General features: G+C 40.0%; 1 protein-coding gene across 3 annotated transcripts in view; it reads right to left on the bottom strand.

Moving 5' to 3' along the window:
• Positions 1-1,008: 1,008 nt before the first annotated feature.
• CORO6 (coronin 6) overlaps positions 1,009-23,784 on the bottom strand; it is a 216,210-nt gene continuing 193,434 nt past the window's right edge. For 2 of the 3 annotated variants that reach the window (XM_073565436.1, XM_073565442.1), the window contains exons 5-11: positions 20,845-21,026; positions 17,099-17,218; positions 10,373-10,477; positions 7,323-7,468; positions 5,500-5,557; positions 4,044-4,274; positions 1,009-3,737 (exon numbers count right to left, since the gene is read on the bottom strand). In XM_073565436.1, the coding sequence (XP_073421537.1) occupies positions 3,615-3,737; positions 4,044-4,274; positions 5,500-5,557; positions 7,323-7,468; positions 10,373-10,477; positions 17,099-17,218; positions 20,845-21,026 (965 nt within the window). In that variant the 3' untranslated portion in view covers positions 1,009-3,614. Of the gene's footprint in view, positions 3,738-4,043; positions 4,275-5,499; positions 5,558-7,322; positions 7,469-10,372; positions 10,478-15,564; positions 15,685-17,098; positions 17,219-20,844; positions 21,027-23,784 lie in introns of all 3 variants that reach the window. The other variant, XM_073565437.1, reaches the window with a different exon arrangement.

The following is a 23,784-nucleotide window of genomic DNA, read 5'->3' as shown; positions in this document are numbered from 1 at the left end:
TGGACATTAGTGGAGTGCAATAAATATTAATTCTATGAGGTATGCTAATAGAGCTTTATGGGCATGAAGGCAATATTTTTATCTGTAAGCCCATGTAGGCAGCATTGTATTCTAGACATCACAGATCGACAGTGATACACAAAATATAACAATATAGTGTAGAGCACAAGAATGGATTTACCATTTAGACAAACTTGGCATATGCCTAAGGCAGCAAAATGTTTGGAGGCAGAATAATGTTATATGGTTATATGTACTATTTATTTCTCCCTGCTTCTGTACTTTTACTATTTGGTCTTACTACATATACTCTTCCCCATACGTACAATAGATGACATTTTTTTTGATGATTGGATATTATCTTGGGATGTATTCACAAACAGAGATTATGTAAGCAGCTACGTTAGTTACTGTCCGGATGAACCGCCATAGAGAAGCGCATAATAGCTATAGGTAAGGGGACAGCAAATGCTATGGCCCCCAGGAAATTTGTGACTCACACTGATTTTTATTTATTTTCTGCAACTCTGGTGCTGACTTTCAACCCCAAAGTAAATATATAAATTGCCTATTCTAGCGCCACTTTTTGGAAGTAGAAATCCTTAAAGTCAATATAGACCCTTTAACAAGCTTTGCCATATGACATAGGATAAAAGAAAAACTAGAATCTCAATTTGCAGACACGTGATTCGGAGGGTTGTCATCAGTGCAAAGCATAAGATCTGTTTCGGCCTCTGACTGGGGTGTAAGGGGTAACATCTCTTCTTGCGGAGAGTGACATACCTCACACTCCACTGTAAGGAGACTTATAGGCCGTGTAATGCTACTCAGTGAAATTAAAAATGTAAATTGACACTTCAGAGAGGAAGATGACTTGAACTGTAGTGTCACCTATTGGAAGTAGGAGTAGCAATAGCTGTCACTAGAGCTCAAGTCCTCTTCCTCTCTGAAGAGGCAATCTGCACATTTCATTTCCCAGAAAAACAATGCATGGCCTATACGTCTCCTTACACTGGCGCGTCAGTTATGTCACTCTCCACAAGGAGATATGTTTCCTTTTAATCCCCAAAGTCAGAAACCTAATGACAGTGTACCTCTCTATAGCTTGTAAGGAGCCTAGGCATCATTGTATAAAATAGGCTGTGTAATTTTAATAAACTCTGACTCTGTTGTAACCAGTTTATAATCATTTAATCCATATATTATATATTACTATTAAACACTATAAAGTGCTTCACAGCAGAGGTAGCCATTCTGTTCAATGAATAAGAATACTGCCTATAAACTGTGTTTTCAATAGGTTTCCAACATATTGGATCAGATTGGTGTAGACTTTCAGTGGTGCTAGAAAATTTGCGAACCATTCAAAATGTTGAAAATTTCTAAACAAATTTGACCTAGAACTACATCAGATTTTCACACAAGTTCTAAAATTAGATAATAATATTAGACATTTTTTTCCACATAAGGTAAATGATCCAATATCACTTCTGTGGGTGGCAAAAGTATGTAAACCCTAAGGATCAGCAGATAAAGGTGACATTATAGTCTAGTAGTCTAGTGTTTTAATCAATGGAATCACAGTCAGGTGTGAATGGGTGACCCGTTTTACTGTATTTAATTAACAGGAATCTATCAAACTCTGATCTTCACAACACATTTGTGGAAATGTATCATGGCATGAACAAAAGAGATTTCTGAGGACCTCAGAAGGAGAGTTATTGATGTTCATAAGGCTGGAAAAGGTTACAAAACTATTTGTAAAGAGTTTGGACTCCACCTTTACACAGTCAGACAGATTGTGTACAAATGCAGGAAATTCAAAGACCATTATTACCCTCCCAAGGTATGGCCGACCAATAAAGATCACTCAAAGATCATGGCAAATAATAGTCTGCAAGTTCACAAAGGAACCCAAGATAACCTCTAAGTAACTAAAGGTCTCTCTCATATAAGATAATGTTAATGTTCATTAGTCCACTTTCAGGATGACACTGAACAACAGTGGTATGCATTACAGCTTAAAAACCTGATACAAACTGTAAAATACGGTGGTGGTAGTATGATTGTTTGGGTCTTTTTTTACTGCACCTGGGCCATGACTTCTTGCCATCATTGATGGGACAATAGATTATGAATTTTATCGGGAAATTGTAAAAGGGAAATGTCAGGACATCTGTCCATGAGCTGAATATACAGAGAAAGTGGGTCATGCAGCATGACAACAACTCAAAGCACACAAGTCACTTTACAAATCAATGAATAAAGAAGAATAACGTTTTTGAAATGTCAAGTCAATATCCTGACCTTAAGCTTATAGAAATGTTGATGAAGGAGCTGAATTGAACACTTCCTGAGAGAAAACCCACCTATACAACAGCACTGAATCTGTTTTGTATGGAGGAATGGGTTTAAATTCACTTATGCCGATGTGCAGGACTAATCATCGCTTACCTTGACTTATTTGGATGCAATTACTGATGCTCAATGGAGTCACACCAGGTACAGAAAGCAAAAGCTCACATATGTTTGCCACCCATAGACATCTGATATTGGAATAGCTTTCTCAATTAAATAAAATGACAAATCCAAATATTTTTGGCTCCTTTGTTTGATTTCATCCTCTTTATCTACTTTTAAGACTTTTATGAAAATCTGGTGCAGTTTAAAGTAAAATTTATTCAGAAATATGAAAGATTCTGAAGGTTTCACAAACTTTCAAGCACCACTGTACAAGAGGAATAATTTCTGAAAGCCTTCGTCTGTAAGTCCACTTTATGCTACACTTTACTTTGTAGTAATATCTTTATGCACACAGGTCATATCATTATTAAATTATAGTAATATAATAATTTAGTGTTTGTGAAACAAAATGGTAAGAATAGTCCCAAAAAAATTGTGATAGTGGAACCTAGCGTCTTTAAATGGGTTGTCTTCTGCTGGACCTTTGTGGCCAGTATTATGTCATTATATGGGGCCACCTTGACTGGCCTACAAAGTGGCATACTCTGTTGTGCACATATATGTACGAGATATTCTATAGGAAATTAAACAAGTTATGTTCATAAAAAATCAGAAAGATTCTATGAAAAAAAGATAACAGCTGTTTTAGTATATTTATATTTCTTGAAAAAAAAATCATAGTCATTTGTGTACCTGATCTATAGTATGATCTTTATCATGAAGATGACTTGAAAGAGATACTGATGTGTTTCTAACTCTGTCCAAAGGTAACCTGTCCCATTTTCACAATTTATGGAATTTGGCATACCACAGACATAATCTTGTAATTCGGTTTTCGGTGTGTCCCAGTTGTCAGTCAAAGTGGCCTACACCCGTCTCTCTATGTAGATGCAAAATAATGTCCATAAATGATCCTCCCCCCTCCCGGAAAAAAAAGTCTTCAATTCCTGTCCCACAGACATAACCAACCCCAAGGAAGAAGGCCTCTAAAGACTTCCCTGACAATGAAAGGCATACACATAGGGCCTTCTGTTTGGAGTCCATGCATTGGCTCCATCAAAACATAATCAAGTTTGCTTTGCAAGGAAAAAATAGGGCATGTTATTGTTGAAGTGCATTCTCGGCCAGATGGCAGAATTTCACAGTTCGGCTCAGTCAGTGCCATTAGCAATTTCTTGCAGTAGGTTTTCTAAACTTGAGATGCGCTTCTCTTGAGACTCAACAGTGGCTCGCAAGTACTTGATTTCTTCCAGAAGATCTTCTAGAGAGACTCTCTAGTAAAGAATAACAGAAATAAATACATATTTAGAAGATATTAGGCCCAAACAGCATCAAAGACCAATATTTCTAAAAAAAAATTCTGGTCCTAAAATTCTGATCAATGATCAAAAATGTAAATTAAAGCTCTAAGGTTCAAATGAAAAATCTGTAACAGGACCCCCCATCTTCTATGTGACATTTATTATAGTGACGTGGTCTTATGTGGCATTGGACCCATGTGTGGATGTTTTTACCTCTGCACCCCGTACTGTTAGGCACAGTGTCATATTTAGACTAGTGAAGTGAAGTAAAGTACTTACTGAGAAGCCGGTTTCACAAGAAGAGTAACTTCTACGTGGCCCAGTGGGTGGTTTATTGTCCAGAATGTTTTTCTTGGTGACTTTAAGTTCCCTGTTCTTCACAGGAACATATCCCTCCCTGAGTGATACCAATATAGGGTCAGCATTCTGTCCTGCAAACCATTCATCTGCTTCAATAGCTGGCTCAGGTCCAGGCGTGTCTGGATACAGATCATCCTGGAAAAGGTCTGACTGTAAGAAAGAAAAGCACCAATCTTAATGTAGTTACTCAAGCCTCACATGTTTTCAGATTGTGAAGGTAAATGTGATTAATTTAAATTATATAGGATGTTTTGTCTTAATTATTATAATTCACTACTAATCGGTCTTCTTATTATGCTCTTCCCGCTTCAATCTATCCTCAATGCATCAGTCAGGCATATATTTCTGTCCAGCCACAACTCCAATACCTACCCAGTTCCATTCATTGCACTGGTTACCCCTCCACTTTATAATAAAATTTAAATTTATCACCTACAAAACTCTTTACCATGCTGCACTTCCTACATCTCCTCAGCTGTCTACCACCTTACCCACGTAATCTGTTCCACCAATGAATGTCCCATTCTTAACTTCAAGACTTTTCTCAATCTGCACTAGTTCTGTGGAATGGCTACCCTCAGGTAAATTTCCAGTTTCAACGGTATAAAGCATGTTCTACAAAAACCATATTATTAGCAGTACAGTACTATCACAATCTCTAATCTAACTCATCTTTATTCCCCCCTATATTATTCCTCACTGCCTGATTCCCGTCTTTCAAAAGTATCCCCCACACCCCATGCACTTCATATGTATGCATGCAGTAATATTGGCTGGTGACAAAAAATAACATAAAAAAGGTTAATAAGTTTGCATTTACCTTAAAGTAAACCTCCAATTTGGGTGATTTTTTTACTTGATTATGGAAATGTAATAAAATAATTTTATACTAATTTTCTCTGTTACTAAACCAATGTGTAGACAGATTATTCAGAGCATTTGCCTATCATACAGACCAGAGTACTGGTTGACTAGATGAAATGTCGTTTACACAACTCTGGGGGGAACAGGCTATCATTAAGGAGAATGCGCTAAAGTATAGAGTGTTACAGGCAATGCTCCCTCGGCATAAAATATGTAAATTAGCTTCTTCCAGAAGGTAAAATGTTGCCCCTACAGATGATTTTTCTGCTTTTGTTAAAATCATTAATCATTTTGCAAGGCTGGTTGAAGTTTCAGACATTGACTTGTAGGATAGCTACATCCAAAGTTGACAATACACAACTGTCTCCTTTCTTGAGGAGAAATAATTTGCATACTTTTTTTCCCATAGATCATTGCCTCAGTTTATTGTATATCAGCCATATCAATAGATGGAATTAAATTATGAGGGGCTTGTGAATAAAAGTATAGGTTATAAGAGTCCATGCTTCACCTTTCTTGGAACTGTCATCACAATGGGTTCACATTTCCTCTCGTGCAGTTTGTAAAACCTGTAAAATAGAGATATGTTGATTAAAATAATTAATATAAATACAGGTGCATCTCTCAAAATTAGAATATCATCAAAAAGTTAATTTATTTCAGTTATTCAAACAAAAAGTGAAACTCATATTATATAGAGCCATTACAGAGTGATCTATTTCAAGTGTTTTTTTCTGTTAATGTTGATGATTATGGCTTACAGCCAATGAAAATCCAAAAGTCATTATCTCAGTAAATTAGAATACTTTATAACACCAGCTTGAAAGATGATAGTAAAATCCGAAATGTTTGCCTAATGAAATGTATGTTCAGTAAATGCACTCAATACTTGATCAGGGCTCCTTTGGCATCAATTACTGCATCAATGCAGCGTCTACCAGGAAATTTTAGAGCACTTCATGCTTCCCTATGCAGACAAGCTTTTTGGAGAGGAAAATTTCATTCTCCAGCAGGACTTGGCACCTGTCCACACTGCCTAAAGTACCAATACCTGGTTTAAAAACAACAGTATCGCTGTGCTTGATTGGCCATCAAACTCACCTGACCTCAACCAAATAGAGAATCTATGGAGAAATGTCAAAAGGAGGATGAGACACCAGACCCAACAATGCAGACGAGCTGAAGGTTGCTATCAAAGCAACCTGGGCTTCCATAACCCCTCAGCAGTGCCACAGGCTGATCGCCTCCATGCCACACCGAATTGATGCAGTAACTGATACTAAAGGAGCCCCGACCAAGTACTGAGTGCATTTACTGAACATACATTTCCTTAGGCCAACATTTCAGATTATAAAATCATTTTTCAAGCTGGTGTTATAAAGTATTCCAATTTACTGAGATAATGACTTTTGGGTTTTCATTGGCTGTAAGCCATAATCATCAACATTGACAAATAAACACGTGAAATAGATCACTCTGTAATGACTCTATATAATATATGAGTTTCACTTTCTGTATTGAAGAACTGAAATGAATTAACTTTTTGATGATATTCATATTTTGTGAGTAAATGTAAATGTAAATGTAATACAGTGTGTCAGTAAAGTCATGGTGCACTTTTGACCTGTCATTGGAAAGCAAGAAAAGACAATAGAAATGTGAAATCTGCGCCAAATAAAAGAAAAACTAAAAGTTTCTGCAACTTTAGATTGCATATAAACACATGGGCCATGCACACAGTGAATAAGTCCCTTGTTCACTGTGTGCATGGCCCATGTGTTTATATTCAATTGGTTTCTTGTTTGTGCAAGATTAGGGAGGACTCCACCCCTCCCTTGTGGGCTGTGCACATATAAGCCGTCTTCCACAGCGTGTCCACATCGGACATTACCTTTCTGAATCCTGCTCATATAGGTACCATACACATGGTCAGGTTTTTAAATACATCGGTTAGGGACTGCCCTCCTGTGGGTATACCTTGACTTTTGGTAGAGCGGCTTAGTATACATTTTTTGCAAAAAACGTATCAACCAAATACCCTGTTTTGTTTTCATCTTTTTACTAGCACTTGCTGTTTACTGTTACTTTCTTTACAACAAAGTATTTTTATGCGTTTGTACTGTGTTTTTCTGTGTTTCAAATTCAGATTGCACCAAAAATTAAATTTACATTAACTTTGGTGCATCACACATCCGATATAACAGACACCTGCAACTTACGATATGTCACAAAATCGAAATCTGAGGTATCCTAAACAGTTTTCAGCTTTTTCAGATTGATTTACTGCACCCCACCCCAAGATTTACATGGTGGAAGTCTGTAGACTTGCCTTACCTTGCTATTTCACATTTACTGACATCCAAGCCTCTCTTGGGCATGAAACCCATTCCCCTTTGGGGTTCCTTGCTGCTGAAAGTATTCAAGTAATGGACAAAGGGTGCCTCTCCTGTAATTTCAAAGTAACGAATACTACTGTCACCCTGAAAGAAAAAGCAACACAGTCGATTATATTTTTGTGTCGCATCAAAATATTAGTATTCAGCATGGTGTCGAATTTTACTGAGCAGCTTTAGGTATTACATGTGAGTAAATGCCAAAACTATACTCCTCAACATTGAAATTGCAACTCCAAATAGGAAAAGTGGTGAAATTATAGAAATAAATGGATGGATAGATATTTTAATAATGCAAATGATGAAAAATAGAAACAAAATTTTAAAACCATCTCGATTTATTCAGTATGCCGTCGTAGCGCCATGTGCAGAAAATCGCCACACTTACACTTCTTGGCTGCTATCAATGGCTGTCTGAGGAATATTCTGCCTTGCTGAATGCACTTGGGCAAATCAATTTGCATTTGCTGACCAAAGGCTTCCCAGGTGTGCTCCGTGGGAGACAGGTTCAGAGACGCTGCAGACCATGGTAGCACGTTTAGGCCAGGAAAGCTGCTCACTGTAGCATGAAAAATATGTGGCCTGGCATTGTCATGTTGAAAAATGGCTCCTGGAATATTTTGGAGATATGGCCATACCATTGGTCCCATGACAAGATCGATAATGGTACAAAAAAAAAGGGAGAAAAAGAATAGGCTAATGATGGTATGCACATCCCAATAGACAATAAAAAACCTTTATTTCATATTGGATACAATAAGCTATAAACATTTAAAATACCAATAACCCAGACACCCCCAAAACAACAGGTAATATAAACCTAAAATGTGGCCCACATTCATAGCCACCCATAAGCAGGAACATACCGTGCAATTCTCTATAACAAGACAGCCATGTACATTGCAGGCAAAGATAAGGCAGAAAAACAGACTTGATATCAAGCATATAATAAATCAACGTAAGAAAAAATGTAAATCCTAACTGCCCTAAAGCATGTGGAACTAACCATAGAATGAAATACTACCACCTGCCTACCACCCCCTTTCTTTAACCCCTTTGGGACTCTTGCTGCTCTGACCTGTATCTGGTGGTTCTAATTTGCTCATTATGCATCCACTGCAGCTTTGCAATTTCAGCCATGGTATAACCATTCTTGGGCGTCTTTTGCACTAGGCAATTTCATTCTGTGGTTAGTTCCACATGCTTTAGGGCTGTTTGGATTTACATTTTTTCTTACATTGATTTATTATATGCTTGATATCAAGTCTGTTTTTCTGCCTTATCTTTGCCTGCAATGTACATGGCTGTCTTGTTATAGAGAATTGCATGATATGTGCCTGCTTATGGGTGGCTATGAATAGTCCAATATGGGCCACATTTTAGGTTTATATTACCAGTTTTTTTGGGGTGTCTGGGTTATTGGTTCTTTTTTGTATTTTAAATGTTTTTAGCTTATTGTATCCAATATGAAATAAAGGTGTTTTTTTATTGTCTATTGGGATGTGCATACCATCATTAGCCTAGTCTTTTTCTCCCTTTTTTTTTTGCTTCTCTGCTTAGGCCTCTTTCACACTTCCGTTTTTTCTTGTCAGTTAAAATCCGCCAAAATGGCGGAAAGCGGATCCGTTTGTAACCGATGCAAATGGATGTCAGCGGACCGTTATTTTGACGGATCCGTTGAATGAAGAATTTTAAAGGAACAGCAGTCCGGGAAGAGGAGAGAGAGAGAGAGAAGGAGAGAGAGAAAATGAATTTTTTTTCCCACCCCCAGAAAGGTTTTCAGGGTTAAATCCCCGGCTGACTTCCTTTCTCCGGGCATGCGCACTGAAAAATGCGGATCCTACAGGCAAAAGAACGTTGCAGGGTCCGTCCAGGCATGCCGGCGGTCGCAAAAATGTTGGCGGATCCGCAAAAAAACGGATCCAACGGATGGCCATCCGTCAAGATCCGCCGGTAATGCAACTCAATGGGGAAAAAAACGGAACCGCCCAAAAAAATGGTGGATCCGTTTTTTTTCAAAAAATGGTGTATTTTAACTGATGGTCAAAAACGGAAGTGTGAAAGAGGCCTTACGGGCTAGGTATTGCACTCCACTGGAGATTGAGATATGACAGTAGTGCACCCCTCCTTTTGCATTTCCAGATTGATAATGGTGGCTTGAGGTCAATGGAACACCTGTATCTGGATGTCATGCAAATGCCTTCGATGCCGTGAAGTGTAACCGTCATTTTAATTTTTATTTCATAAATCAATAAAAATAAGCAACTTTGTAATATATCAGAAATCTGCTCATTTTCTGCCAAAATTGATAATTTACTATCAAAAATCTCAATTCTGGGGTAAAATCTGTATTCAGTGAAGACAGACTTTCCCATTACTGAGATAGGAGATGGAAGGTGCATGACCATCCTTCAATGTCCACGGCATTTCTCTGTGGCAACCGGACCAGGAAAATGCAAACTTTCTGGAGTGGTACTTAAATGTGGGCATCCTGGGAGCCTCTTGTGATTACCAGGTCCCGTGACATTGTGTGAGGCCTAGTCAGACATCATGACACGCATCTTTTCCTTCAATTCTAGTCTGAAGGTTAGTCTGATGCTACCTCAGGTTTCCAGACCCTCTCTATCCTCTCTCGAATGCTTTTCTAACCTGATTGATGAACAAATCAAAGTTTAGGTTGAATAAAAATAATTTTCAGCAAAAAATATATGCATATAAGTAAAAAAAAAAAAATTCCCTTCAAAAGTGTTGACAGATTTTATAGAGGACCTGTCCCTTGCCAAAAATATGTGATTTGTAGACCTGTTTTGTTTCATGCAGCTCTCTGTTCTAGACACATGACCCCCTCTTCCCTGTATTAAAAAATTAGCCAATTTGGCCAACTGGGGGTGGTCCTCACAGAAAGATCAGCAGAGAGAATAGTTGATGACCATGCCCACTTGGCTAAAAATGAATAGATTTCTATACATTATATGAAGCATACATACTTACCTTGCCACAGAGGTAGACTATACTGGAGTCAGGGTCATAGAAAGGAAGCAATACTCCATTACTGGTGTCCATTTCTTGTAATGCAATAGGTTCATCGAAGTTACTCTGGACGGAAAAGGGGTTGTGTCAATGTAATCGCAGTGGGGGCATTAAATTATATTGTTTTATTCAGTTGTTTTCCAATGTCACATATAAATATTACAAATAGTATATACTCCCTAAGAAAAAATAATACTCAAAACTGTAGATCAGTGCAGGAGAGATGTTAATAGACTTCAGAAGGCATAGCATTTTACTAGGGTTACAAGGCGGCCAATCTCAGAGTTACATCAATTATATATTTAGAGATGACCGCCGCTTGGTCAGGAGACAACTGGTAAATAGATGCTGACTGACACCCACTAAAAGTATCCCTTGCATTACATAGAGGGGTTGTCAGCCAGCAATTTTATATGTCATTCAGGGTGGGCTTGTGTGCTAGTAATCTCCCACCTGCGACGTGTGATGCAACATGGGGATTGTAATGTCATATCTAATGATTGACAATAGGGGTGTGCTGTACCTCGCGATAGTCACAAAAAAGAAAAAAAAATGCAGACCTGTTGTATTTTTGGTCGCAGGTCGCAAATCACACACAACCTTGTCCTCATAGACTTCAAGGCAAGCTGCGACCTACACTGGCATATGACATAATGGTGATTTGGTCGGGGTTTTAGTTTTACAGCCAAATTACAGATCTAAATTAGCCGTATTGTATTTGACCATACGACTTGTCTGAGACGCGCCGTCACCGTAGCTTTTTTTCCTCAAAAAAGGAGCCCAGTTACTCCATCTGGGTGGTCTCTGTCTCCGCCCCCTTTAGCAGGAGCTATGGCGGCTTCAACAAAAAGTGCTGATACTTATAAGTGCGCGCCATCAATACATTGTGTGTGAATATACATGAGGAAAAAACAAATTCAATTCTTTATAACATCGCACCAGTCATTGCTTAATTTGATGACGTTGTGACTCAAAAAGTCATAAATATAACATTACAGGTTATTAGTGTCTAGTTAGTTAATTTTATAAGTAACATAGATATACACACATACATAAACGAGTCCAAATTTGCACGCACGCACATTTTGAATATATTTTTCTACTGTTATGGGTTAACTTTGTCATACCTGTCATGCATTGATGCATGACCTAAGATATCCACGGACACCATGCTGACACACTGCATTCTAAAGCTAGAATTTGCACTGCTATTATCTACTGTTAGCATAAGATCATTTTACAATATGGAAGGCCTTTCTCCCTTAGAAGTAAATGCTATATATATTTATCTATGATGGGTGCTATTAACTACAACCCGACCCCAGCAGCTTTGGTGGACTTCCAGGTATTTACTTCTGCATTTGGTAATGTATATAAGAGAACATGGTTTAAAGAGAAACTGTCACCAACTTTTTGCTGTCCCATCTGAAAAAAAAAGCAAAAAGCAGAGACCCTGATTTTAGCACCTGTGTCTCGTAATGAGCTTCTTGCTGTAGCTTTGATAAATCACTGTCTTATCTGCCTGCTGCAGCTCTGCTATTCTTCTCAGTGATAAGCTTCTGCAATATCAGCCACAAAATTCATGAACTCTGGTTATATTCACCCTCCTCACCATTAATTGACAGCTTTCTACTTATGCATATTGTAGGCAGAAAGCAGTCAATTAATCATTGGGGAAGGGATTAGACAACCATAATTGAGAAAACTAGCAGAGCTGCAGCAAACAAAAATGTGATAATATTAAATCTCTAGCCAGATGCCCAATAAGTGAGACACCACTTTTCTTTGATTCTAAGCCATAGAGACTTAAAAAGTATTTACATTCAAAGTATAGAAATATCTGGAGATTTTAGCTTATTCATCGGGTTGTTTGGAGATTGTTGATCCTCCTTCCTAGTTGCTTCATGCTTTCTCGTTGTGGAGAGGAAGCCTTGCTCATATTTTGACAATCCATTGAGAAGATCTGATTTGGCCCCTTTCTTTCATGGGTACATATCAAATACCTTGCCAGCCTCCAGTGTCTGTACAAGCCAGAGTATCAATGTTTTACCTGCCTATCCATGTAAGATCCAAAAGAACAATCTTTGCTTCAATTAGAGGTTTTCTAGAAAATAAAAATGTGTTTCCATCCATCTCTCAACAACATCCTAGAAATGGACAGAAAAGTCAATTCAGACAATCATTGGATCAGGCAAATAAATGATGCAACCAGTGATTGCCTGAATGGCATTTTAGGCCATCTCCGGTGTTTTAAAACAGAATTCTGTAGAAAAGACTGGTGCGGACCAGTTAAACATTAAAACAAGAGTTGCAGTGGATTGATCGGGGAAATAATACTACCAGTCTTACGCCTTTAAAAACAATTTTTTTTTGCATTTTAATTTCCCATGAACCTATGACAAGCCGTGAGGCTGGGTAGTCAAGAGGTCCAAGGTCAAAAGCCAAGAGGGTACATTATAGATGGGGGGGTTGAGGCAAAGGAGCATGACAAAAGGGCTAGGCAAACGAATGGTAAAGACAAATTCAAAGTGGAACAGCAAAGATTAGAATGCCAGACTAGGAGAAAAGAGCAAACACACACCTCTTGAGCAAAGCTACAATTGAAAATGACCTAGCATTGCCAGCCAGTAAAATAGCCTGGAAATGACCGGGAAAGGAAACCACCTGTAGGAAACCCAAACACTACACTGACTGTCTGAAAAGCCCCTGCTATCCATAGGGCGACTGAGCTGTCACTCACACCACTGACAGCCCAACACTACTCTGCTATCCATAGGGCGGCTGAGCTGTCACTCACACCACTGACAGCCCAACACTACTCTGCTATCCATAGGGTGGCTGAGCTGTTTGTTACTCACAGTGTCCCTAGGACACAGCTAGTGACAGGATCATGACAAAACCTCTGTAGCTTGATAAAAACGGGTTCCTAAAACGTTAAACTCTACTACTTTATACCGATCATGACACCATCAGCACCAGAAAGGAGAAGTTACATGATCAACCTCATCCTCTATGGAGTCAAAAGAACCTCTCAAGGGGCCCCACATTGGTACTAATTTATCGGACAAAATGGACCTTAACTAGCCAAACTTAAAAGGTTGGCCACTACGGTTTTATTGATGGCCTATCCTTGAGCACCCCCACCGATCATCTGTTACCATTGTCCGGCATGAGTTCTCAGATGTTGCCGAAACACAGAAGCCTCGTCAAAACTATAGTGGCCGCGGCCGGGTGCTGAAGATCCACACACTATTCATCTGAATAAGGGATAGATCTGCAGCCCAATGAACAGAGGAAAATGTTCAGCTTCACAAACATGCAAGTATTTATTTAGTGGGTGAGTACAAAAATTGTGCAAAAAATATCAAGATGAAGACAAGTTTAAAACATCAATACTTTCAGCTGAATTTGTATCTTTGTATTTCTAGCTTCATAAAGGCCTATTATGGCCGAAATGTCATCTCGTCTACCTAATTTTTGTACCCTGGCTATGTGATTTTAGAGGGAAGCTGTCACCCCCCCCAGGACGTATATGACCTATTAATATGGTGCAGGGTGCAGGATTTCGGGGCCGTAACTGACACCGATGGAAAGGGACAAGTATTACAATGAAGACTGGAGGCAGAGATTTCTTCCTGGCACCGCATACCCCGGAGCCTGGAAGAAATCATTAGCATAAGGACAGAATATAACATTTCTCAGCAACAAGACCATTAATATGAGGCATAGAGCTAGGACTAGTGTAACATTTCTATTATCGGTATGCCCATATTAATAGGTCATATATGTCCCGGGGGTGACAGATTCACTTTAAAGATGGACTAAAAATCCCTATATATTCTTTGGTGGAATTTTGCAATTTTTACTGCTTTGGATATTGTGGTGGATCACGTAGCGTCTGAACCACCACTGATGCATGAGAATCGCTCACTGATCCACTCTTATTCAAGGGTTCATGAATAAGGATGTCACGCACCAGACGCGTTGATGTTTTAAACTTGTCTCCGTCATGATATTTTAACTCTTTGTGCACAATTTTTGCACTAATCCACTAAATAAATACTTGCATGTTCATGAAGCTGGACATTTTCCTCTCGTCATTGGTCCTTTCAGCATTTAGGCTTAGACGTCACTGTTGCTCCAAACTGCCTGGAGATTCAATATGGATGAGCTGGATAGGTTTCCCATTTCTCTATAGATCGGCAGTTCCCGGCCTCGATCAATATAGAAATAACAGCTACAGCATCCGCCAATTTCTGGACGGTAAAAACTGATCGGCGGGGATGCCGGATGTCTAAAAAAATCAGGTATTGATGACCTATTTAAAGGATAGACCTCCAATAAAAAAAAGTAATGGCAACTTTAGATTTACAGCTGGTCTTCTCATAACACAATATCTTATAAATGACTACATTTTTTTTCATTTAATTAACCCCTTGATGACAGCCAATACGTCTTTTTACTGACCTTCGATATGAGAATATCATCCCCATACAGGTGACAATCCAGCAGCTGTCGGCTGTACACTATAGCTGACAACTTGCTGTATCACAAATGATTAGTGTTGCAATAATATATGGACGGAGGGCACAGCCAAATTAGTCAAAAGTGGGTTCACCAAAGATATATTCAAAAATACATTATACAAAGAACAAAAGAAAAAAGCAATATATCTACATATGGGAACTCCACAAAATGTACAAAAGGTAAATTTTATTTATACATCAATTCCTGACACATACACAAAACAGCAAAAAACATTAAAAACAGATTAAAAGATGCAAAAAATTGCAATCATCTCAAATCATGAAATAATGATATGATGATACTCCCACAGCAGAAAAACCCCACATAGCAATAGTGACATTGGGTAAATATCACCAAGCCACCTCAACATATTGAATATCACAAACAATGTATGTAAAATAGTGTAGTCATACATAGACCAAAAGGTTTGTGTATGTGAGGTGTAAAAAGCCGCTATTCACAGCACCATATGAGCCAAAAAAGAATTAACAGGGAAAAAAAAAAAAAAGCCCACACAATTGTTCAATACCTGACCCAAAAAAGGAAAGCTTATAGACCCTCTAGATACGACCTTATGCTTTGGAAACAGTGACAATAGCAATGAAATCCCTAATGTCTGCCATTACCGGGTCCCATAAGCCCAGCTCTCTTTGACTCATCCGTGTAAAGCCCGTTGTAAAGATATTTCCATCTCTGGTAAAGATGGCTCGCATAGGTCTCATCCCCTCATGGGGGGAAAGTTTTTCCTGTGAATAGGAGGAGGTAAGGTGGAAAACAAATTGGTCATATCATTTTTATAGACACAAAGGCTCACTGTCCTGGCAGGAAGCATAAGACAGTATGTTACTGGCTCCTAATGCTCCGCAGCTATAGTTACGAAGGTGACCCTGGGTGAAAAGTTCTGGAGACGCGTCAACTACCCAGACAGCATGTCCTGGCCATTATATCCACACATCTCGGACATCACTAATAATAGAAATCAGGCCAAATATTCTGTTGTTTCTCATCGCTCAACAGAGATGGGAAACATTCATTACATAGCACACAGATTTTCCAAGATGTGGGGAAGCCAATATTTCATCCAAACATTGTGATGGCAAAGCATTAGGAAAATCGTAGACCAACGTAAAATGGTTGTCCATCGTTAGAGACATTTTTTTCTAATTAAAGGCATGCATTTGGGACTAAGGCAGGGATCACACATGCGAGAAACTCGGACGAGTCTCGCATCTTAATATCCGGCACTGACGCCGGCACTCGGGAGCGGAGCGTGCGGCCGCATAGAAATACATACAGCTGCACGTTCCGCTCCCGAGTGCCGGCGGCATTGCCAGGTATTAAGATGCGAGACTGATCCGAGTTTCTCGCATGTGTGATCCCGGCCTAAGACCCGTAACGGTCCGAGCGCAATCCAACAAAGCATCCGGTCCGAGGAAAAAACTGCTGCATGCCCGAGTTTGATCCAATATTCAGATCGCACAGAGCCAAGTCATTGAGTCTGTAGAAACTATTGGACTGGACACGGATGACATCTGAGTGCAGTCTGGCTTCCACGGACAGACAAAATGGAGAAGATTAAAAAAATATTTGATACATCTTCTCATCCGAGAGAATCGGATCACACTAAGATCACACTCTGATCAACACGATGAGCAAAATGGACCCGATTCTCTTAGATGAGAGTAAATATAGTCGTCTGCACCTGCCGTAAAAAAAAAATCATTTTTGCAATTAAGTATAATTAAAAAAAATGTCAGTTTGCACAGGGCAAAATATTTAATGAAACTTTTCTTTAATGAAAAAAAAAGAAAATGTTTTCAAATCCGGACTAACCCCTTTTAAGATGGCCTTAGATTCCTGAGTAAACATGTTTCTCTTATTTTTTTCTTTTTGGAAATTTTTTTCTTAAAATGGATGTGAATATTGAATACGTTTTCTGACAATCAGATATGATTTTATGGCGCATCAACATCCAAATGAAATAATAGAAGCTATGCCGACATAATAAGCTGTAAACAATACGATTGTCCCATGTGCTAAAGCAAAACGGCCAAATGTCCTTTCTCTGCTGTCACCTTGGTATCTGTGCGGTCCTCAGGGGCCAGTAGAACAGCGGAGAGATAGGTAAAGTAAATAAACATGCAGAACACCTTCTCATACCGGATCCCACAGAGCCAGCTGCCGCTCACTCATCTTGCTGAAACCGGTGGTGAATATTTTGCCGTCAGACAGAAAAATGGACTTGATCGGCCGAGCCCCTTCATGAGCCCCACTTTTCTCCTAGGTTGTTGGGTTAGCAGGTTAAGGTCACCACAACAAGTTGAAAACACAAACATGCATTTAGATTAGCGTCACACCAGTATCACCTCATATTCCAGTTATCCACACTTTGGTAAATAGAGACATTATGAGAATCGTCCAAGGGGTGTATGGCTGTGTTCACATGCAGCATTTTTTTTTCTGCAGCCAAAATCTGCTCTCTTGGCAGGAAAAACGTTACATGCAACGCCGTGTTTTTTGCGGCATTTTTTTTGCACCGTATTTTGGAAGCAGATTACATTTGTCTGCGGTAAATGTTTAATATATGTTTAATGATACAATATTAGAGTTGGAAGAGACTTCAAGGGTCATCGTGTCCAACCCGATTTTTTTTAGCTTTACTCTCCAAAAATACTTGCAGCGAAAAAAAGGTTGTTGCGCTTTTTAAGCAATTTTTTTTTTCACTTTCTCATTGCTTTCTGTGGGTGAAAAAAAAAACACATAACGACGAATTGTCATGTGCAGATTTAAAAAAAAAAAAAAAAAAAACACAGCAGTTTTCCAATTTAGCCAGTAAGAAAAAAATAGGGTGTCAAACCCTGCGTCTTTGCACTTACTCATTGCTTTCTATCTGTGAAAAAACGCTGCAAAAACTGTGAAAAAACGCTGAAAGAAGGGACATGACGCAGTTTTCAAAAACACAGCAGTTTACCCATTCAGTCAGGAAAAAAAAACTATGTGTGTGCCTGAGATTTCTGAAATCTCATAGCCTTTGCTGGTACGGTAAAACGCAGCTTAAAATTTGAATAAAAAAAACGCAGCAAAAATGCAACGTGTGAACACAGTCTTAGGGTATGCGCGCAAGATAAGTATTTGGTGGCGACATTTCTGTACCATTTCTGCACCATGTGCACAGGCCCTTACAGTCACTTTATTATTATTAGATCTGTTTTATCATCCAGGTGTATTGTGGAGGTTAGCGCCAGGTTTATGTTGTTTTATATCAACTTGCATTTGATTTATTTTAATGTAACTATTTTAATATCAGCGGTATATAAACGACACGCTTATTCTATTTCGTAAAAATATATAATTCTACTGGCAGGTCGATTTTTCAAGCTGTACTCTTATGAAGGGTCTTGCCAGCACATAGATTAATATTTCCAATATTGTAGAATTATATGGGCAGTAAGAGCATATGGAGGGTGCTACTAGTGATGTATTAGACTAATACTATTCTCATGAGTGTTGGTGACAGGCGTTACTAAGGCCAGGCATAATAGTAGTAGATACTGAATGGTCAATGACTGATAGAACATTACCATTTTGAGGCAGCCAAGTAGAACTCAATGGTATAATAATATATTGGGGAATAACACAGTGAATTCTGTAGGATGGCATGCGCACTTAAAGGGGTTATTCTCTATTAGGACAACCCCTTCTTTATCTAAATGTTTGGCCCCGATAAAATAAAAAAGCCTGAACTCACATCCTGTGCCGGTGCCGTTCCAGCGGTGTCGGCACTCGCGGTCCTGGGTCTCTGGTGCGGTTGCATGACACGTGGTGCCCGGCACCCGATCAGCGCTGGCGTCACTGTCCCCGCCATCGTATGTATTGAACATGAAGGGGAAGTCAGAGATCAGCTGCAGCCCGGACTACTTCTTAATTTTCAATTTAACAGTGACGCCAGCACTTATTGGGCGCCGAGCACCATGTGTCATGCAACCGTACAAGAGCCTCGGGACCGCGAGTACCGACACCGCTGGAATGGAGCCGGCAAGGGAAGTGAGTATAAGCTTTTTTATTTTATAGGGGCCAAACATTTAGATCAAGAAGGAGCTGTCCTAATAGTGGACAACCTATTTAATGTAAAAAAAAGCGAATGAATGAAATGTAAAAAGTAAAAAGCGCTAAACATCCTAAAAATATCATGTGCTCCTATCTGTCATTTATCATAAAGGATTGATTTGCTGTGTGTATTTCTGTGTATCACTGGCTAGGCTCACTCACTGAATAAAGATATTAATACATTTCCTTAAAGTGAATCTGTCACCAGATTTTTACTATCCTATCTATGAATAACATGATGCAAGGACCCTGATTCCAGCTATGTATCACTTACTGGGCTGCTTGCTGTAGTTTTAAATGCCTGCTTCATCAGCTGCAGATCTATCAGTTCTGTGAATGCTGGGCTCTGTCTAACCCCGACCCCACCACCGATTTGCAGCTTTCTGCGTACACTGTGCATAGGCAGAAAACTGCCAATCAGCGGTGGGGGCGGGGTTATACAGAGCTCATGAACATGGAGGACTGCATGGCAATAGGTTTACTAGTCCTTTAGCAATAATCTACTGCTCATAAATGATTTTATGAAAAGTGCAGCAAGCAGCCCAATATCTAACACATCTTTGGAATCAGGGACTCTGTCTTTACACCGTGCTGCTGTCATATTAGGTGGCAAAAACCTGGTGTTCGATTCCCTTTAAAGTCCTAATTTACATTAATGTTGTTTGAACATAACAATTTTTTGGTGAACCCACTAACCCTCTATTGTCTATACTCTCCCTTGTTGATAATTGATATTGGGTGGACATAAGAATCAAGCAGTCTGAATTACAAGCCAATTCTTTTGTTGTCCCTGGACACAATCCACCGCCAGCTGTGTCTGGCAGTGGTTTACTCCTCTTGTGCTATACAGAACTCTTGCACGCTATGTTTAGGTGAGCATCCATGTGCATAATGGGGTCGGAAAGATACTGGCCACTGAATGCGTAATCAGGCGACATTTTTCTATTTATTATTTTTATTACGCTTTGCTTATATAGTGCTATCTTATTCCACAGCGCTTTACAGACATTATCTGATATGGATTGCCTTTAATCTTGGCCACAGTGAGCCTAAAGTGGCTGCCTAAAAACAAATGATGGTAGCATCATTAATCAGAACATTCTATGGGCAAATATTTAGACAGAGCAGTGTAGATATTAAAAGGACATGTATGTGCTGAGCCGCTGATCATATTCCTGCTTGGGTGGAAATCTTCAGAATAACTTGGCTCATATGGGCTATAACTATTAGATCCATATAAAAACATGCCGACTCCTGCAGGACATGCAAACTAGCATTGCATTCAAAGCCCTCTATCCAGAAGCCCTGCCATCACCATATTACAATATATGTTAAAAAACCCATCCAGTACTCCTCTCTCACTATGGGGTCCCCTGCCGGTCTCAAACAATCAACATCAGGATAGGACATTGTATGATTACTGCAGAAAATGTCAGTGATTGGCTGAGGCAGTCACGTGATGCCAACTCCGGATGTTGATGTCTCGAGACCGGCAGGGGACAAAATAGCGAGTGTGGTGGAGTGATGCCAGTTAGGAAGGTAAGTACATGATTTTTTTTTCATTACGCCACCCGTGACTCATTGAGAATTACATATATCGTAGAGGAAAATGCCTTAATAAATCCTATTTTACATGGCGGATGTAGGCACAATAATGATGACTGATGTCCAGTATTAGGCAGCTGCAGCTTCAGGCTGTTTGCAGACATCATCCCGTACTTTGAAGATTTAGTAAAATGTAAAGTGGTGATGCCAAGACTGTGAGGGAAGATCAAAGAAAAGGGATATCAATGACTTACAGCCACTATTTCTTGCTTCCGAGGGTCTATAACACGTAATTTCTTATCTTTGCAAGTAGTGGTGATGAGACTGCCATTATAGTTCCAGCAGACATTGTAGACGAGGTCACTGTGCATCTCATCCAAAGTAATAAGAGCCTCGCCGGTGCCCACATTCCAGATAATAATCATGTTATCACTGCCTAACCGCAAAGGAGAAAGGACAAAATAATATAACATTAATATAGTAAATAATGATATATTCCAGTTCTATAGTTATAGCGAAAGGACTTGCTCCATAAACAACACTTGTCACCTATTCACAGGAGAAGTGATAAATGCGTCTTTGCTGGGGGTCCGATTGCTGGAACCACAATGATCACTGTGTGAATGTGGCAGTTGTACATACTGCTAAAACCAGAAGTTTACATACTGTACACTACATAAAAAGACACATCTGCATGTTTTTCTCAATATCTGACATGAAATCAGAATAAACCTTTTAGGATTACCATAATTATTAATATTTGCTAAATGCCAGAATAATGAGAGAGAGAATGTTTTAAGGCATTTTTATTACTTACTGCTAATTCAAAAGTTTACATACATTTCATTAGTATTTGGCACCATTGCCCTTAAACTGAATGGCTTGGGTCAAACCTTTAGGACATCCTTCCACAAGCTTCTCACAATAAATAGTTGGTCAGAATTTGGGCCCATTCCTCCAAACAAAACTGGTGTAACTGATCCAGGTTTGTATGTCGCCTTGCTCGCGCCGGCCTTTTCAGCTTTACCCTAAATTTTTAACAGGACTGAGATCAGGGCTTGGTGATGGCCATTCCCAAACATTGACTTTCTTATCCTTAAGCCACTTTGCTACCATTTTGGCAGTATGCTTCTGGTCAATTGGAAGACCCATTTCCACCCAAGCTTTAACTTTCTGGTTGATGTCTTGAGATGTTGCTTCAGTGTTGCCACATAATCTTCTTTTCCCATGATGCCATCTATTTTGTGAAGTGCACCAGTCCCTCCTACAGCATAACAACCTCACAACATGATGTTGCCACCTCTGTGTTTCACAGTTGGGATGGTGTTCTTAGGCTTCCTAGCTTCTCACTTTTTCTTCCAAACATTACGATGGTCAATATGCCCAAAAAGTTCAATTTGAGTTTCATCAGACCACAGGACATGTCTCCAAAAATTAAGGTTTTTGTTCCTCTGTGCATTTGCAAACATTAATCTGGCTTTTTTATGTTTCTTTTGGAGTAATGTCTTCTTCCTGGCAGAGTGGCCTTTCAACCCATGTTGATACAGTATTCGTTTTACTGTGGACATTGACACAATCTTACCAGCTTCTGCCATCATCTTCACAAGGTCTTTTGCTTTTCTCCTTGGGTTGATATGCACATGTCGGACCAAAGCACGTTCATCTCTGGGACACAGAACAAGTCTCCTCCTGAGCGGTATAATGGATGGATATTCTCATCTTGTTTGTGTGGCGCCCCTGAGGGTTCAGTCGCCACAGAGGTACTGCACCTCCTCCTGAGGTATGGTACCCCACCATCCAGGTAAGGTGGCGACTCCTGACCACACTTCAACACCTGCATCCCACACAACATAGCGGTGTAGCAAAGCACCCTTTGGTGGCTCCCTGCTTGGAACACGAAACGTGCTGGGAGGCGGGTGGAGTTAGTTGGCATCAAAACAGCGGGAAGAGTTTAGGATTTAGTCAGTCTGACAGAGTCAGAGGAAGAGTGAAGATCCCCTGAGTGGGATGGATGAAGGAAGTGCTGCAGCCGACATCAGTGACCTGGGTCCACTGGCACAGGAAAGAGACATTGACCCATTGATGGAAAGCCTAACTCTCTCCATAAGAAAGTAGGATTAGTACGGAACGTAAGGAGAGGAGGACTAAGGATTAGGGTTAGAGTAGAACCCTTCTCAAGTTCACAGCGCAAGGCCGGGGTCCGGTCCCCGAGATTGTTTGGATACTAATGGTCCTGCAGCAGACACCGGAGGAATAGAAGTTGTCAACACTTCATTACCACACAAGACTTGGGGCACAACAGCAACGTGAGTGAGCCGGGACTTGGTAGCAAGAAGTCCCCGAAGCAGGCTACAGCTGTCTGCCGTACAAGTAGAGTTCATAGGAACATCTGACAGGAGGAACTCCAGTGTAACTCAGTACTGAGAGTACTTCACTATAGGCGCAAAAGGGAGACGTTCAGAAAAGGCACTTATGTTGGCGGAGTGTTGGAACGGAGTACTTCATCTTGCCCTGGTGTCCTCCACTTATTCCTGCGCCAACACACTCAGCACTGCTACATCGCTGTGCCTGACACCGCACCATCTACGTCTCCTCCCTATCTCTTCACCTACACTGCCCTGGGACTACAGCCCTACCTGTGGAGAGCTACACCATCATTGCTGCACCACACCATCAGTCCCAGAGGATCTGTCTGCAGCGTTGGCTTAACACCTTCATTGCCGAACACCACAGGTGGCGTCTCGAATCTTTCACTAATAAACTTTAAGCATCATCCGCACACTCAACATTTTCCCCCTTTTACCGCCCAGGGCCACGGACCGGGTCACAGCTACCGTGACAACTCCCATTGAAATCCATCAGGCCCGGCTCCGAGTACCCCGCCGCCCTTGGTGAGGGCGATCCATTTTTACTTGCGTATAATTGTTTGTACAGATAAACAGGGCACCTTCAGGTATCTTGAAATTGTACCCAAGTATGAGACAGACTTGTGCAAGTCCACATTTCTCTTCCTGATTTCTTGGCTGATTTCTTTAGACTTTCACATGATGCTACACAAAGAAGCAGTGTGTTTCAGGTGTGCATTAAAATACATCCACAGGTGTGTCTCTAATTAATTCAGAAGCTTTCAAGCACATGACATCTTCATATGGGCAGTCCAGATTTGTTTAAAGGCATGGTAATCTTAGTGTATG

This window comes from Dendrobates tinctorius, unplaced genomic scaffold (genome assembly GCF_039654945.1).
Source record: "Dendrobates tinctorius isolate UK_male_01 unplaced genomic scaffold, ASM3965494v1 ptg000016l, whole genome shotgun sequence".
NCBI lineage: Eukaryota > Metazoa > Chordata > Amphibia > Anura > Dendrobatidae > Dendrobates > Dendrobates tinctorius.
The sequence above is the reverse complement of the archived record's forward strand: the minus strand, read 5'-3'. Positions and strand labels throughout refer to the sequence as shown.